The 18,926-nt window shown below is 41.1% G+C and overlaps 1 protein-coding gene across 5 annotated transcripts in view; it reads right to left on the bottom strand.

The window, feature by feature from the left end:
* Positions 1-18,926, bottom strand: part of SYTL2 (synaptotagmin like 2) — a 108,846-nt gene that overhangs the window by 18,253 nt on the left and 71,667 nt on the right. For 4 of the 5 annotated variants that reach the window (XM_036324766.1, XM_036324768.1, XM_036324770.1 and 1 more), the window contains 6 exons: positions 18,778-18,892; positions 16,648-17,451; positions 9,297-13,163; positions 6,442-6,543; positions 4,383-4,436; positions 2,899-2,946 (listed from right to left, as the gene is read on the bottom strand). In XM_036324766.1, the coding sequence (XP_036180659.1) occupies positions 2,899-2,946; positions 4,383-4,436; positions 6,442-6,543; positions 9,297-13,163; positions 16,648-17,451; positions 18,778-18,892 (4,990 nt within the window). The remainder of the gene's footprint in view (positions 1-2,898; positions 2,947-4,382; positions 4,437-6,441; positions 6,544-9,296; positions 13,164-16,647; positions 17,452-18,777; positions 18,893-18,926) is intronic. The other variant, XM_036324767.1, reaches the window with a different exon arrangement.

Below are 18,926 nucleotides of genomic sequence, written 5' to 3'. Positions count from 1 at the left end.
ACTACTACAAGTGCACATTTATTTCTTAAGATTCAGATGTTCAGGTGGAGAGAAACAAGATGGCAGCATGTTTTTTAATCAGGAGTGATATCTTGGCTACAGAGGCCTCCCCTGAAAAGAAAGGGATCCCAGTCCCACACCAGCCCCCCAGCCCAGGGTTCCAGAGCTGGGAAGAGAAGTCCCCATAACTCTGGGCTGTAAAAATCAGCAGGGATTTTGCCTGACTGACATGGAGGGTGTTGGAGATCCAACAGTTCCTCTTAAAGGGCTGGCACACAGACTTACATGGTCCTGCTTCCTCTGAGTTCCAGTGCCAGGGGCATTGTGGCAGGAACTCAGGGGCAGCTTTCTCCCAGACAGAGGTGCTAGCAGGGGTTAGTGTTCCTATGCTGACAGCTCCCTCATTGCAGAGCTGACCTGCAGCCATATCTAAGTTTCCAACAGCGTGGCCCACATTGTGGACCTCAATGTTCACTCCACCCTGCTGATTTCCTGAGACCCAGCCCCATTCAATTTGCAGTTCCACCCAAGCTGTTTTCAGCTTCTTTTCCATATGAATGGTCTGTCCTGGCTTAGGCTTCAGTATTTTCTAAAATCTCTCAAATAAGCATCAACAAGCATCAGCATGCCCCAAACCTATCAATAAGAAACCCAAGACCCTGCACTAGCACCAGCCTGCCCTGCTTCACAGCTGGGCTTTGTCTGGGCATTTCTAAGCCGAATACAAATAGCAGGCATCTGCAGATCTCTCTGTAGTTCCTACTGGGTGGCCCCAGGCAGCAGCTGACTTTGCAACTTCCGGAAGGCTTCAGAGCCAGTTCACCCTGTGGACAGCTTCAGGCCATACCAGATTACAGCTCTACACATCCACAAACAACTTGTCTTGGAGGTCAAGTCCTCCTAGTGACACCAACAGCAATCAAGGCTCAACTACAACAAGACTGCACACAGCCCACATAGGGGTGCACCTAGAGTGCCTAGCTCAGGTGACTGGGGAGGCTAAGCCACTGGGCCATACAGGACACTTACTACACAAGGCTACTCTCCTAATTCCAGGAGACATAGCAGTTCTACCTAATACATAGAAACAAGCACAGAGAAGCAGCCAAAATGTGGAGACAACGAAACATGTCATAAATGAAATAAATGGAAGCAAGGAATCTACTGGATACAGAGTTCAAAATAATGGTTATAAGCTTGCTCAAGGATCTTAGTGAGAGCTTCAAGGGACTTAGTGAGACTTTCAAGGATCTTAGGGAGAATTTCAAAGATATGAAAAAAGACCAGTCAGAAATTAAGCACAAATTAAATGAAATAAAGAATAATTTACAGGGATTCAACAGAAGATTGCAAGAATCAAATCAACAATTTGGATTATGAGGAAGCAAAAAACACCCAATCAGAAGAGTAAAAAGCATCCAAAAATATTAAGATAGTGTAAGGAGTCTCTGGAACAACTTCACGTGTACCAACATTTGCATTATGGGGATGCCAGAAGGAGAAGGGAGAGAGTAAGATATTGAAACCCCATTTGAAGAAATAATGACAGAAAACTTCCCCTACCTGGTGAAAGAAATAGACTCACAAGTCCAGGAAGCACAGAGACTCCCAGAGAAACACAAAGAGGCCCACACCAAGACACATCATAATTAAAATACCAAGGGTTAAAGACAAAGAGAGAATCTTAAAAGCAGTTAGTTACATACACGGAAGCATCCATATGACTATCAGCTGATTTCTCAACAGAACCCTTGTAGGCCAGAAGGGAGTGGCAAGAAATATTCAAAGTGATGAAGAGCAAGGACCCATAACCAAGATTATTCTACCCAGCAAAGCTATCATTTAGAATTGAAGGTCAGATAAAGAGCTTCACAGTTAAGAAAAAGTTAAAGGAGCTCATCACCACCAAACCAGTATTACATGAAATTTTGAAGGGTATTCTTTAAGAAGAGGAATAACAGAAGAAAAAAGATAAAAAATATGAATAATAAAATGGCAGTAAATACATACCTATCAACAATTGAATCTAAAAATCAAAATAAATGAACAAGAAATCTAATAAACAAAATAAACTGATGAATGAAATAGAATCAGAGGCATGGAAACATGGAACATACTGACCGATGAATCTCAGAGGGAGGGAGGAGGGGCAACGGGAAGAGTTTAATCAAAGATCTTAAATACATATATGCATTACCTATGAACACAGACAATAGGTTGGTGAAAGCCTGGGGCAGGGCGGGAACTGGGTGGAGAGGAGTAATGGGGGGGCATCTGTAATACTCTCAAAAATAAAGATTTTTTGAAAAAGATTCAGATGTCCACTTGATTTACATGTTGAATATATACTATTTGCATCCAGTTTTAAACCTCGCAGCTTAAATCCTAGACATCATAAAATTTGCTTCCACAGGTATATAGAGAGGCATACAACCATACGATGCTATAACTGTCAAGTACAGTTCTTTCTTCGATCCAAATAAATTATAAATTGGTTCATATCTATAGTCTTGTGTAAAGGCCACAGAGATCCAATACTCAAGATCATTCTGCAAAATAAAAGCCAGGTGATGTTGGAAGGTGCCAACTTCATTTTAAGCAAAGACACAAAGAGCAGAGAGAATAGCAAAAGGATAATATCCGGCATTAACATATATATAATAATTTTTTAAAATATATAACTCTTTCTCAATAGAACCACCAATTAATCTTTCAACACAGACAGTAGTAAAATGTTTCTAATACCACCCTTGCCAGAATGAAATAGTTTTTTTAAGCTGCAAGAGTTTAGTACCAATAACAAAGCTATGCTATTAATAGGGTTAGTCATTTCAGTATATTTAACACCAGGTACAGTGGCAACATTTAGTCATTTGTGAGAAAAAACCTGCTACTCACTTCCTGGTATGCGATCATTTGTATCTGGTTCCTGATCTGCTTTTTGATCTGCTCAGAAGAGCGACATTGAGAATAAATACCATTTATTAAAAGAGACATGAAAGTAAAGCTCAAATGTCAGCTTCATGGCTGAGACTGCAGAATACACCGGACACGCTTTCAGCTTGCTTTCATCTGTTCCCCAGTGTGACTCTTCGTTAGCCTCGTTAATGTCTCCTGTTCAACTAAAAGTCCTGCATCCAGCATTAGAACTGTTTAGAGTCTTTCCTCAGTTCACTAAGCCACACCCTTTAAAATGGAAAGAGCACTGGACTAGGAGTAAGGAAGCCAAGATTCTAGTCCCTACGCTCCCACTGACTGACTAGCTACAGGATCTTAGACAAGTCACCTACTTCCTCAGAGCTTTTCTTAGCTGTAAAACAAAGATTAAACCCCCTGCCCCACCTACTTCTTTCTTTTTAAAATAGATTTTTAAATTAATTTTTAGAGAGAGAGAGAAAGGGAGAGGGAGAGAGGAACAGCAATTGGCTGACTCCTGCACACCCCCTCCCAGAGATCGAGCCACATGTACCCTGACCGGGAATTGAACCTGCAACCTTTCGGTGCACGGAAGGATGCCCAACCAACTGAGCCACACTTCCCAGGGCCCTCCCCCACCTATTTCAACGAGGTTGTTGTAAACATAAAATGAGAAAGACAAGTCTGTTACATAAAAGTAAGACATGACCTCTGAGGAGCTCTTGCTGCTTTTATATGGGAAAGCTCAGTGAATATACATTTTTATTATTATAGTGAAGGCAATTTAGAAAACAAAATTCCAGCATACAAAGATAAATTATACATTCGCATCAATGCTGAACTATAAATATCAAACTCATTTCCATCCCCACCCCCCAGTAAGGTATTATTGCCCTATTCATTTTATAACTGAACCAAATAATACCTGACCCACTGACAAACTTCGAAATCTTCTGACTCCAGAATCAGTTACTATTACCCTCCATCTATTCGCAGTTATTTACATGAGGGGAGGCAGGATCCCCACTTTTGTTCTGGGACCCTTTCCTTAGAATTTAAAGCTTTCCTGGGTATGCCCAGGAAGATCTATATGCTGAGACATAAGAAGCAAATACAAGAATAATTTAACCCAGGAACCCACTGTCCCCTTCCTGCCTTCAAAGGGAGTTTTGCAGGTCAGAGTAGCAAAATCAGCTCCTACCCATGGAAATACAATTTCCTATTTATAGAAACCCTGGCTTCCCAAGGGTCTCCGAGGCGATCCTCACAATGCTATTCCCAGCAGAAGCCTCAGGAATACAAACAGTTCGCACCCAGTCAGAACCGTTGTACAATAACTTAGGCACCATTCATCACAGAGTGGCAAATGACGTATCTATTTTATCCAACAGCTGTGTCCCGGTGACTGCCCAAACCACCCAAAACCTAACACACAGACAGACATGCAGATACGTAAAGATATTTACCATCTTCAGCACTACGCACTAATTCTTCTGGCAGATTATCTATTTTTGCTTGATCTGTTCAGGAGAAATTAACACACGGTTAACACGGCTGACCCTTGGCGAGAAAGAACAATGAGATTGTCCCCGAAAGCCCCGGGAGTTGGAAGCAATTAGTCAAGATGCAGTGAGGGGTGCAACCAAGATGTCTCTCCCAAAATACTTTCTCTGTAGATGAGCTGCTTGAGCCAGTGCCATAGCGGGAGCTCCCGTTTCAGCTCCGATGCAGCTTACATCAGCACACGGCTGCGCACGGACTCCCGCGGGTTAGGAGGTTAGTTCGGAGCAAGCAATCGGAGGGCAGCAAGAGAAAGCACGGGGCTGCAACAAGCCTCTCTATTCTTCTAGAAAGGGTACGATGCTGGCCACGACTCACACCTTCCCAAGAGCACGGTCACTAACAAGCATTTCTGTGCCCGCATCACCATTTGTGTACGCCCCTGGGAGCCCTGCTGGGGAAGCCAACTGAAGAGATGTGACTGGGGACCAGCTGCTAAGTGGAATCTTGGCAGGCGACAGTGAGTGTGGGTATCGGCATTTGGAAGGGAGCGCGCAAGAATACCCGTCCGCTGATGATCATTTTTTTCCTTAACCCTACACATTCCTGAGCACTTTACAGCTGCACCATGGAAATAGCCCCATGTTTCATAAATAAGAAGTTTGCCAAATTGAACAATTGTTGCTAAGTTGTTTTGTCGTCCCCCCCCCCCCCCCCCCCCCTCTCCTCAGGGCCCAATCCCAACATCCGGAAGAATAATCAGGGCTGTAACTAACAAAGGATCGGACTGCCTTCTCTGCAAGCATTCAGGCGGATGTGGGGGTTGGCCACCTGTTGAGGAGGCTTTGGAGGGAATTCCTGGATTGGGGGGAGTTTGGAATGGGTGGCCTTCAAGGTCCCTTCCAACCCTGAGATTCCAAGATCTTTGGCAGGGTTAGGACTGCATGCCAAATTGGGAATACTGCCTTCGGAGCCCTGGGAATCTCTGAATTTTAGAAATTCTTTAGTGGAGTGTTTCCCAACCCTCCCTCCCCCTTTTTCTTTTCCTTTTAAAATTCTGACCTCTTAGTCTCAATTGCAGATGCATAAAAAGTATTCTGAACATGACAATGGTCCACTTTTGATCATATGAATTTGACAATGTTTAACTTTCACTCAATAAATTTTCTCATGACCATCTGTAATCCTGAGGGTGTATTTTAGCTTAATAACAATAAGAACAAAACCCCTAGAAGTCATCATTTCTACATCCTTTTGTCTGGCTCACAAGTCCCTCTATTCATTATGTGCTATGTTAGTCCTCAACACATCTTTCACCCATTAAAGCGGCAGCCAGTGGGGAACAGTATGCCTCAAGTGTTGCGTGTCAGGGAGTCTTTGGGCTTATCGTTCCAGTGTAAAAAAAAAAAAATGCATGAAAAGAAGGGATAAAAGGGAAAGGAAAGTCCTTAAAGCTAGGGACTAATTCATCTTCATATCATGCCAAATTCATCTGACATCCAACACTGTCATAAATGCTCTTGACAACATTCTGTTGTTGATTTTGGGTCCTAGCTCTGCTGTGTGATACTATGCAAGTTACTTTACCTCTCTGAGTTTCATTGTCCTCATCTATAAAATAGGGATAACAACTTATCCCTCACAGGGTTTACTCATGCCAGATAAATAAAATAATGCATATAAAACGCTTAGCCAAGTCTTGGCACACACTACTCAATAAATGTTAGTTATTACTACTAGAATCACTAGCTACCACTATCTTTTAAAACTCACTCTACTTGAGTAAACACTCAAACTGGGATTCTTCAATGCAAGGAAACCTGGTGTTCCAGTAAGCAAACGTCATGCATTACTTTAAAGGCCAAGTTCCAGCCTCTTCGGCTCACTTGGGAAGGTCATTCTCATCTGTTAAGCCCCCCTTAGGGGTTTCAGTGCACAACAGCATGCAGTGAGGCCACAGAGGAGCACATATGCATTTTTAAGCTTAGATGGGGGCATGGACAGTGGCGCAAACTGTATTCTCACTTGATGAATCTGATGAAATGTCTTCTAGACTTTTGGAAGGCATTTTCCTAGCAGCACTCCTTTCCAAAGTTTTCAAAACAGGACTGGGTTCTTCCTCTGAACCTGTTGTAAGACAAAACCGATGAACACTGCACAATACAAAAAAACACACCACCAAACTCTTAATAACCAATGGATATGGAAATGGTAGGTTAAAAGGAGGCATTATGCCATAAGCCTCTATACTTTTGTTTACTCTCTGGAGCACTTCACAGAAGAAAACTTCTTCATGAATAGGAGGTACTTAAAAAAAACAATGTTCTTGGTCAAAAAATATTTGCAAACATAAATCATTCAGAAACAAGACTGCCACATTAGTAGAAATGTGATCTCCTAGTCTTCCACACCTCTATTTTAGGCACATGATTTGTTCTGTGCCAGGCTTTGAATCTTTCCACTTCATTTCTAGCTTTTGAAGATAGCCACAAAATGGTTTTGGAAGCATTAAAAAAATTAGCTGAAAACCATAGAAGGCAGGATCCAGATGTTTAACATCTGTGTATAATCGAATATACAGATGGCTGAATTCTCCAGATCAACAGATGTAGGCTTTTGGGGTTTCATGAGCTCATAAAATTTCCATCAAAATACTGGAAAATGACATGAGACAGTCAACTTTTTATTTTACTAAGGCATTTTAAAAGGGGGTGGTTGTGGCTCTATCACCTACTAATACCTTTTCTTTATAAAAGGAGGACCAAAGGAAAGAAAAAGGGCATAACCTCAGTATATATATAACTAAGTACATATAACTTTACAAGAAATCTCTCTAGACAGTCCTTAATTGTTCTATTTTGATAATAAAAACTCCATCATGGATGACCCCTATCTGCATACTGTCATTTATCACTGCTATATTCTTAGTGCCTACACAAGCGGTTGGCAAGAGGCACTTCAAAAATGTTTGCTAAACCAATGACTAGTTCCAGTAATGAATCAATAAATTTGGAACCATTTCTCTAGACAATACTTTACGGAAATGCATCCCAGTTCCGCCCAATGTTAATAGGCATTCTACAGCAAATGGATTCTAAGATGAATTAGACTTGGGATGCTCTGTGTTCAAATTTAAAAGGGTTCTCATTACAGACCTTCTTGGAGACTTTAATGCGAATAATGTGCAGTCTCCCAGCATTTCCAAAAGTATCTGAGCACAAACTCCCCCTCACCTCCCTTCCCCCAAGGAGCACATAGAGGTATTGGTTAGCTGAGAGCTGAACCACAAGTCAAAGGTGTCAGGCTGTTCACCAAAATTGTGGTGCCTTTGTAGCCAGGTTCCCCTCTACTCTCACCTTACTCCACCTACTTGTTTTAAAACATAAAACTACAACTATACCTTTTTGTACCTTTTACATCACTTAGAATTTTAAAATAACTTCTCTGGGCTCTGTCCAGGCTATTGTTTAATATTGTTATTTCATTTGTAGATTGGCTTTTTGCTGTTCAGCCAGTTATGCTGGTATACTCTAAACACAGCTATACACACTAGGCAACAGTCTCCAATGTCAGTGCAATTGTATAAGCTCTCCCCCTCCTATGGGTCAGTTCACTGTAGAAACTCTTTGGGGTTAGTTTAGTAAAAGTCCACTTCAGGTTTAACCTGCTGACTTACACTCCTGCACATGTCTGGTTTCAGAGACTGGTATTTCACTCTCTTTTTTTTTTTTTTTTTTTTTTTTTTACCAGAAACATTTGTTAAAGGGGCTTCAACTTGATGAATAGGGCTAAAAATGGATTCTTTGGTCAGTTTTCAAGAGGCCTTACGGCTACTTGCCAAGGAGCCTAAACCTCACAAGTCAGCCACTCAGCAAAGCGTATTTATTCTGAGACTGAAGAGAGCTAGAAAATGACAAATCCTATTAAACGACTAGGAAGGTGATCAACGTTACATGTGCAGCTTTGGTTAACATGTCCCGCTAGGGAGCATCCGTTATCACTTCATCACTCTAATCAGGTAACTTCTCATTCCTATTTGCTCCTGGGTTTCTTGGCCAAAACGCCTGTGTTGATCAGAAGAGCAAAACTGAGACAACCCTATGTTTTATCGCCTGGCTGAAACCAATACCCACAATTCCCCTTAGATGAATGTGGCAATCGATTAAGATCTTCATCCACTTAGCCAAGGCTGGAGCCAAAGAAATTCATCAGGCCAGGCAATGCCCTTGTGTGGGACCAGGGAAGTCATTTGACCAAAGTCATACTCTAGAATGGGAAGATGCTGAAGATAATTGAAAATGAGAGAGGAAGAGCGTGGCAACAAAAAACCTCAGCACAAAGTATCTGAGGAAAAGAAAGTTCCAACTTGCACTTGGTTCCTGGTATTTAGCCATTACTGTGGGAAACTATTGCTCCGAAAAGGGAAATTTGTGCTCATCTGTGGCAATTTCTTGCCACAAATCTTAGTAGAGATCTCTGTTTGGATTGCCAATTACGAAAGAAATTCTAATTACTTCCAGGAGGAAAACTAGCTTGAATGCTAGAGGTAGCTTCTAATACTCCCCCCCCCAACCCCCAAATTCTTTTTAAAAATATTTTTGAAACTTAAAAGTTCTATTGTTGATTCATGAGAATAAAGTAAAATTTTAAAACACTGCCCTGTGCGTAAAACTATCTGTATATAATTTATTTGATTAAAGATTATAAAAGGAAATGTAGTTTTTATGAAGAAAGGCTAGGGAGAACTGAAGTGATAAGAAGAATTTAGCACTTTTGGGAGTGGCAAATCAATTCCAATTTAGGAAGCGCTATCATCCTTTACATCATCATTCCATAAATCAACTAAGTAACCAATGGGTTAAAAATGTCAAAATGCTCACTGGAGGTATTTCTCCAGCTTTCCGCATTAGAACCGATGTTTCCATCTGAAAAATCAGAGTCAGAGACTCCTTCTTTCTCTTCCTCTTGTCTCTTGTAAGGTGATTCCAGAATCAGTTCGACTTTACTTGTCTTTGTAGAGTTTTCCTTGTTGGTCAGGAGAGGAACAGGTTGCCTATTTCTGGACACACTAATTGTGTCGGGACCCTCTCTGCAGCCAGGCTCCTGAAAAGCCCCTTCTCGAACCCCGGCAACTTCAGTTTCACTCTCCCCGGACTCTGGGGGCTTTGCAGTTTCAATGATCCCTATTTCATGGTCCACAGAAAGGGTTCCAGGGACCTCAGCTCCACTCTCATAACCACCGACATCTATTGACAAATCACTCACAGCTTCTCCTCTCAACCCTTTATCCTGTGGGTTGACTCGAGATTTGAAAACATTACTCTTAAGCTTCATTTCAGGGGCCTCTTGGGTTCTCCCCAGAAACCTGGCTTGCCCTGACTCAGAGGTCTCCTTCTCGGGAGTTCCTTCCTTCCCTGACGCCCGGGGCTCATAAGGAGGAGCTTCAGATGTTTCTCTAAGGAGTTTCTCAAAACCAATATCAAAAGCGCTCTCAGTTATTGCTGGAGCCTCAGCCTTTTGTACTGTTTCTTTTATTTCCTCGGGATGGAATCCAGAAGCGGCTGGCCTGGGCACCTCAGTACAACCTATTAACTTGGATGGAGAGGGCATCCCTGTGTTGCTTTCAGATTTTGAGGAGAGAGTCTCAGTTGCTTCCTTCAGCAGTTTCTCTAAGCCGGCCCTGAGTTCAAGGGGCTCTGATTTAGGTCGAATAATTGTCTCCCTGACAATTTCTGTCACTTCCTGAGGTGACTCTTTGCTGTACTGAGCGACAGTGGAACCAAATGAGTGAGGGATTTGTTCTGAAAGAGTCACTGGGGCAGCTAAATGAGAGGCAATGTCAGGAGTTTTATCAGGAGCTGCTACATTGAAGGAGTCAGCATCCTTACTGTCTGGGATTGTAATGTCCACTGCAGCCGATGGTGGGATAACTCCGGGAGAACTTTGGAGGCTACCTGCTGCTTGTACTCCTTCCGGAAATTCTGCTTTTACTTCTCCAGGAACGACTTCCCTCCCAAACGGATAACTCAATGTAGCTTCCCTAAGCAGCTTTTGCAACACAACATTTACATCATTCAAGGCAGATCTGGGTGGAGCAATGACTTTTTCCACCGTCTCTGAAACTTCTCTTTGCGGAGGTAGTGCCATATCCTGGGGAGCAAGATGAGCATCGCTAGAAGAAGGCATATCTTGGGGAGATTTGGCTTCAATTCCCAAAGAACCCTTTCTGTGAAGATGGGGAGGTTCGTTCACTGGGTGAGAACCTCCTGCAACCATCTGAAACAAGTTTTCCGCGTTTAGCTGGTACTCACCACTTTCCGCTTGCGGGGGGAGAGCTGTCTTTCCGAGAGTTTCTTGCCTCCCTGGAAAAGGAGCTATGATCTCTCTCTGGTGGGCTGATGAGTTGTGACTGTGTTCTACACCTTTTTCAAAAACTCTCTTCTCTTCAGGCTCAGAGTTGATCCGAGGGGTGATGGGTTCCAACTTAGTTTGCAAGGGAGAGGGTAAAGTCCCAGTTCCTTCTTTCAGGAGTTTATCTAGACTGGCAGCCCAAGTGCTTGGTTTGACCTTCGGAGGAGCTACTGTTTTGTCTACCTGCTCATTAATGATGTCCAGAGGTCCTTTGGCTGCTTCCTCAGTATCTGTCTTCTGAGGCCATGTCCTATTTTCAGAAGCACCTGGTTCAAGCACTTGTTTTCCGTGAACTTTTTCACCAGAAGGTGGGATTGCTGGTGACGAAGCTTCTGAAAGTAGCTTCTGTAAGTTGTCATTAAAAGTGTCTTTGTAGTCTTTAGACAAAACATGTGTTTTCACTATGGATTCTTGAACCTCTTGGTCTGAGCAATCCTTTTCTTCCTTGAACACTGGCGTAACCAACCATTCCATATTCTTTTTCACATTTTCTTTTGATGACTCATTTCCTGGCAACTGATGAGTGGACTTTGTGGGTGGTTTCAACGGAAATGTGCTTTCATGCGGTAATACCTGGAGTGTGCACTTTGAATTTATTCCCTCTATTTCCTCTGTTGATGGAACTGTTGGGGGGCTTAGAAATGTCTTGATTTCATGGGCATTTTTTCCTGATGATTTGAGGTCATGGGGTTCTTTGTGTTTCTGGCTGTTAAAAGGCACAGAATCTTTTTGGCTTGTTTTGGTGGTATTTTTCTCAACATTATCCTGAATGTTTGAGTTGGCTCCTAAGTCCCAAAACTTTCTCAAATTCTCAAATTGAGAGTGATTATAAACCTGTTCTGTACTGGGTTCATCCATTCTGTCTTTTAGGGACATAACTTTAAAGTTGGGATTTGATTCAGCAATTAGAGATCTGTCTTTCTCCAAAGAAGCATGTATTTCACTCCCGGCATTTGAAGGATGCTGCAGTACCGGCGAAGAGATGTCTCTTCCAGAATGCGAACGGTCTGCCACTGGCGGTCTTTTCACAGGCTCATTTATCTTATTCTGAAACAGAGACACTTTATCTGATTGGTCAGCAGAACGGTAATTTTTGGATGGACCTGATATTTGGGCACTGGTCTCTTCAGGTTTATTTAAGGAATAAAAACTGGAGATATGAGCTACTTGGCCATCCTCATCTAGGACCACTTTTTTGGCAGTGACCTGATTATATTCATTCTGGCCTGTAGATATATTGTCCATGGACCTCCCAGGCTGATAGGCTTTAGCAGAAGGTTGTCCCTGACTGTGTGAAGATGTGGGTTCCTTCTGAGTGAATCTGGCTGCAGCCTTCTCACCTTCCCAAAAGGATATTCTGTCACTCACTCTTTTGTACTTCTCTCTTTGCACTTGGTCCTCGGGAACCTCACCAGCTTCTTGTGGTAGTTGGACCTCAGGCTTCTTCCAAGGAGACTTGTTGCTGGCAGCTCCAGGGAGCAACTCAATATTCTCTGGCTCTATGGAAGCTTTTGGGATATAAGTATCTCCTTCTTTACTCTCTCCCTTTGCCTTCGTGTTGTCTTTTGAACTTGGTTCTTTGACGATTTTTGCAGAGTCAAAATTCACCTCTGAGTTTCCTCTCTCTTTTTCATAAATACGAAGCTTGGGCTCTTCACCTAAGCTGCCAACATCCTTAATGTTGCACGGAACTTGGTCTGCTGCATCAGATTTACTGAGAGCACTGTAGGGGTAGTTACTGGTTCGGTGAGGTATCCCATTTCCTGCCTCTCTGTTTTTTGAAGCTTGGCTATAGTCCATAGTTTTACTCCCTTGATTTGGACTGTAAGTTTCAAATGGTTGCAATATGCCTGGACATTCCTTGCCTTGTTGGGACAAATGAATAGATTTGGGATTGATATCCACATTACTATCTTGGCAATTTCCAGGAGGGAGCACATGTCCCTCTGCCCGGAACATAGAATCAGACCCCGTAGGCGTCAATTCAACTTTGGTGGAGAGCAGAGCCTTTGAGCCATTGTCTTTTAGACTGATGTCATCTGTCACCAAGGCAATAGCAGCCTGTGATTTTGAGTCTGCTTTTTCTTTGGGCTCTATTCCTTGGGGATGTTGGAGAGGTGACTTATTGTCATCTAAATGAGAACTTCGGTTAAACCAGTCTAGGACTTTAGATATGGAATCATCAGTTGTCTTCCTTATCTCAGTGGCATGTGGACCAGAGCGTGAGAATGTCTTAGCTTTTAGGGCCTTGAGAAGAGGAGGCTTACCTTGCTGATGGTCTCTAGAGCTGTGATCTGGCACCTGAGAAGGCTCAGGCTCAACATGAGACCGTTCATCTGCAACAGAGAAATGCTTTTCTAAATAAGAAAAGAGAATGCTTAAAGAATTATTATTCAACCAACCACAGTATCTTTAAAAAAGGCACTATGTATTTACATGCTCCACACTACTAGCTTTTTATATCAGCCTTTTGCGGGGGTTATAATGGAAACCTTACTAATTAAAATATTCTGCCAAAGAAGCCCTCTGACACAGTGAAAGAAGAGACATGTAGACTCCTGAAAGTATGGGGTATACACCAAAGTGGGAAAATTTCTTTGAAGTCTTTGGTTTATTTTAAAAACTCATGTAAATTTTGTATTCTGCTCCATGTTACATTTTATATATTCATTTTCTCTCACTTTCAAATCTTTGCATAAAACTGACCTTCCAGGAAGATACACCATGTTGGTTTTATGACCGCACCTATCCACTAGCACACTCATAAACCCTGGAGGATTTATACCCAACTTTGAGGAACATAGACTTAGGTGATTTCAAGAGTTGGAAAAACAACTTTCAAGGAAGATTAAACAATGAGTTCCCTCCAGAATAGTAGAATGCAATGATGAGGATATTTGCACTCCTCGGTCACACTCCTGATCTATTAAACCAGTATCTCTGAAGATGGGGCCCAGGAATCTTTACTAATAACTATCCCTGCCACTGTCTTACACGCTGGAGTTTTAGGACCAGGATCTCAAGATTCCCTTTCATTATCCCCAATTCCCCTCCTATAATTTGTGACTTACAAGTAGTTTTTATGAGCCAAATAAACTAAAATGAGGACTGATAGAGAATGTGATCTCTACCTGATGTTGGCTAACCAATGGCTAAGAGGCTAGAGAAAAATATTTAACTTCTTTCTAAGCCATCAAAAAAGCAGAGAGAGTCCTTTCTGAGCTTTAATCACAGGGCACGGGGTACATTTAGATAAGGGAACTCAGACATTCTTCCTCTTTAGTTAAGATTCAGGTGTTTCTGCCTTTTCCCCTCTTCCTTATCGATGCTACGCTAAGTAATACTTGTTCCTGAAGATTATGTGAGCTGAATTTTTATGAAGTCAGCTACATTTAAATGCACTAGAGGGCATATTAGTTAATAAAATTATATTTTTATTCATTAACTCTGGTTAAATATTTTTAAAAAACCAAAGTCTTATACAGTAATTGGCACATAGTAGGTATTGGTTTGCTTCTTTACCTACACTTTGCACTATTAAATATAGTAATAATTGTGAAGTTTATTTGAGAAATCTATACAAATTCTGTTAGTCTGTTTAACAGAAAACTACTTAAAGATGAAAAAATACTTGTAATATACTGTTGCTGAAAAAAGAAGTCCAGGCGGTATAAACATAATTAAAAATTGTATTCATGCCTGAAAATTATTGAAAGGCTCTACAAAAAAAATGTTAGCAATAGTTCAAATAATGGGTAATGACATCAAAGGTGATATTTGTTTTATTCTGTGTGCATTTTTTCTTCTTTATTTTTTAAATAAAGTGAGTTGCAGGGAGTGATGGTAAGAGGAGCCAATATTGCTTCTATCCCTTCATTTCTGGATCCCATATATTTTAGCTATTGAGGTATTGCACCATTTATCAGCTGCTGGTTCTGTCCATCCTAGGGCATTTCTCCCTTTAAAGTGTTTTACAATGAAAGTTTATTACTTTTAAAATAAGAACAGTTATTGTAAAAATTGGATGCCAGGTAATGTTTTGTTTCCTCTAAGGAATTCTTTTGTTTTGTGTTTTCTCCAGGATGAGTGTGGTGCTTACTTCCTGAAGCTCAGAGCTAAAGTCAAACCCTTATAATCTACAGAGATTTTACTTTTTTTTTGGTCCTGTTTCTTTTTATGCTCCATTTTTTACTTTATATTTTTGTGGTAAGCAGGAGAAAAGAAGGACTTTGTTTATAAGCTCTGAGGCCAGAAGGCCTGTCAAACTCATGATGGCTTCCCCCCAACGTTCATGGTAGGTTTCTATTTAAAAGTCAGAAAGCACAAATAAGTAGTTAATACAAAATGTCAAAGATATTCTTTGAAAGCAGGTGCAGTCTGAAAAACAGAAAAGGTTTACCATATTTCTTCTGTGGATTATAATAATGGAAAATATTACCAAAGAAATATCCTTCATCCTTTGAACAAACATTTAAGTAAGTGTCATCCAATTATTTGCTAATAATTACTCAAACTTTCATAATTTCCTTTAATATGAATGCCTTTATTTCTTGAAGAAGCACCTGTTGAGTTTTTAATTTAAAAAATTCTGTTCTGTTCAAATGATTTTAAATGTCCAGGGTAGGGGTGGTGAAAATGCTTTGACCTTTAAAAAGTAGTTTTGTGAACAACTATGAAAACTGTAGAGCTGAGCAAAAGTGACTCGGGGTTAACTTAACACTGACTAATAAGGAAGAGTGTGAGCTGACGGGTTAGAAACTTGACTGTTGTTACGGTAAGTATTCCTGACAATAAAGAAATAATCACAGCCCTGGCCAGTTGAGCTCAGTGGACAGAGCAGAGGACTGTCCCAGGTTCGATTCCGGTCAAGGGCACATGCCCGGGTTATGGGCTTGATCTCCAGTGTGGGGCGTGCAGGAGGCAGCTGATCAATGATTCTCTCTCACATTGATGTTTCTATCTCTTTATCTCTCTCCCTTCCTCTCTGAAATCAATAAAAATATATTTTAAAAAAGAGAGAAATAATCACAGGGTTAGATGAAGACTTATTGAAGATGGGTGAGAGTACACAGAATGATTTTCACCAGTGTTTCTGTTTTTTAAAGCATAAGAATTATGAAGTAATCATATAAGTATGGGAAAGCAGTTTGAGGCATCCCCTGAGAGTTGTAGAATCTTCGAGAGAGAGCTAGTTAGCTATTTGGCAGCAAAGGCAGCATTCTTATTGCCTCTCAACTCACACCAGCTGGAAGAGAAAGTTCCTTTGGAGTTTTTAAAGGACAAGAACAAATGGCTGGAGGCCCTGCGCAGGCCACAGTTAGTGCTCAACGTCTACTTTCCTATCCTTTGAGGATAGGAAATTGAAGTTTCTCTTGTGATAAAAAGAGAAACCAAAGTTGGGTTAAATGGTAATTAACATTTGAACTAGGTAAGTAATAATAATAATTTAATAATAATTATATATATATATATATATATACACTCCATAAAAATGTTATTAGCATATCTTTAAATCTCACCCTGTATAAAAACCTTGATATAACTCAACACATAGTAATTTGTTTAAATAATTGATATTATTACATTTTTAGGTTAAAACATAATGGGCCAGGAACTGTGCTATCCAGGTTCTTTTCATTATTAAGTGGTTGAGGAAAACCTGCAAACCCATGAAGAGGTATAAGCATCCCCCAGCAGCATCTGCCTGAATCCCCGCTGGAATGGCCAGGAGGCCAAATGCAGCTTCTACAAGGCTGGCCGGCCTAGCCATTCCAAGCCCATTGGTCAGTGCTTAGAACCTGGTAGTGACAACTCTCTTACCAGCAGGGCTTTTGGACAATTCCGATTCAAGCCTTGATAATTCTGATGATTTAGCTTTGTGTTCACTGATGGTGGGTGAATTCTCACTGGACTGTGGTCTTGCAGGTAAAACTTCCGAGGGAGAAGGCTGCCCGTTACTTGGAAAAGGACCAGGAGTCTTTGGCTGATGTGTTTTGTGTTTCAATGCACTTGGGCTTGAGGCTGATCGAGGTAAAGGCAAAGGCTCTCTGTACTGTGAGGGCGTAGGGTCCTTCCAGAACTCATTCTGGTCCCCGGCATCTTCTGTTCCATTCTTCAACCTGTTGGATTCTAAAACACTGAACTCTCCCACTTCCCGGCCTTGGATGAGCCCAGGACTCGGTGGGAGCTCCTCCTTCACCGCAGAGAACCTCACTTGCTTCAGTGGCTCCTGTGCGCTGGAGGAGGACTCGTCTTCTAAAGAATGCTCCTTCTCGGAGATCCTCTCGTGGATGGTTAGGCCCGGTGGCCCAATCTTGCTTTTGGGTTCAAAGCTCTGGTGGAAACGAACAGTGTCTGAGTCCGTGCTGCTGGAGCTGGAGTTGCGCTTCAGGATCCCTCTCGGAGCCCCTCTGGCCTTCAGGGAGTCTGTCCTTTGTCCAGGAAAGGACTGGTTATTGTCCTGCTTTAGATCATGCGATTTGTTGATCATTTTCCTGGCTTTAGGGATTGGAGGTTTGATGTGGGATCCACTCTCAGGGCCTGGAAAAGTCTGCTTTGGTTTCTCTAACTTTTGCCTTGAAATATCCAGGATAGATGACTTTTCTTTGGACTCTGATAATTCACCTGAAAATTATAACACATTAGGTTCTTTTCATTATTGGTGGAGAGTAATGTATAATTTAAAATACCTATCAGAAACTTTATCTATATTTAGCAAAAGTATTAAAATATTAAAGACAATAAAGTATGTGGTATAAATGCCAACCTAATTAAAAAGCCTTTTTAGCATGCATGTACTTCATTGAACTGTACACTTAAGATTACTATTATTTACACACATACTTTGTGGTAGTTTATACTCAATAAAAACGTTTTTACAAAAAAAACAATTTAAAAAAATTCCTCATGGAGGCGAAGGAAAAACACAGAAGTCACTTCAGTAATTTATATGTGAAAACCAGAAAAATGAACTCAAATAAAATAAAACTCAATACCAAGAACAAAAATCTATTTTGTCAAATGTTTAAAAAGGTAATGTATTCCAGTGACTTTTTTTCTGTATAATATTTTATGCTATGCAAAGTATTCCCACTGGACAGGGGAAAAAACACTAATATTGCCAAGGCTGGTGTGGCTCAGTTGGCTGGAATGTCATCCCATCCACCAAAAGGTTTTGGGTTTGATGTCTGGTCGGGGTGGGTACTTGAGGCAACAGATCAATGTTTCTCTCTATATATTTCCTTCTTTCTCTCTCTGTCTCTGTCTCTCCCTTCCTCTAAAAATCAATGAAAACATATCCTTGGGTGAGGATTAAAAAAAGAAAAAGAAAATACAATAATACTAAAACAGGCTAACTGAAAGTTCTAACTTCACTTTCAGTTGTTAATTTTCTACCCTTTGTCCAATCTTTAATGTTTGTGAAATTTTCTTACAGTTACTTTGTCTAGCATTTTCTCTTAGGGAGAATGGTAAAATTCCATAAGAGGCAGACTTAAATTAGTTAAGTCACAAACCTGACCTAATGCTCCTGAGGGATTAGGCTCATGATTACAGGTTAGAAGATCATGACATTGGCAAGTGGCCTTTTTCTTTTAAGGCAAACTTTACATTTTCAACAGAACTGTGCCTACATATGGTAGACGTCCAATAAATGCTATCAGTGAGTGACTGACTGCCTCTGGTCCAAAAATTTCCCAGTTCACTGAGGGGGAACCCAAGGCATAAAGGTTACACCAGTGTCAGCTCCAAGACTGAAATGCATGAACCTCCAGCCTCTAAAGTTTCTGCTTCCTTCCCTCCGTCAGGAAACCAATGGGCATAGCAGATTAAGAAAACCATCAGGACCTTCCACCTTGTCTAAAAAGTTATTTTAGTTAAAGGAACTCTGAGAATTTCCCTTCTCACAGATAACACAGATAAAAATATCTAGTCCATAAAAATAATATTTACCCTCTTTTGAAGTCTGAAAGAAACCAGTCCTTCCATTTCTCGACTGCTCGTTTTTGGTTTGTTGAGATAAGTGATCTTCTGGCAACTTGGAGCTATTAAATGGATTCTTCCTTTGCTGGGGGAAAAACATTGTTTATTAAACTCATTTT

The sequence above is a fragment of the Myotis myotis genome, unplaced genomic scaffold, assembly GCF_014108235.1.
Source record: "Myotis myotis isolate mMyoMyo1 unplaced genomic scaffold, mMyoMyo1.p scaffold_m19_p_10, whole genome shotgun sequence".
NCBI classification, from domain to species: domain Eukaryota; kingdom Metazoa; phylum Chordata; class Mammalia; order Chiroptera; family Vespertilionidae; genus Myotis; species Myotis myotis.
This window is presented reverse-complemented; position numbering and strand designations above follow the sequence as displayed.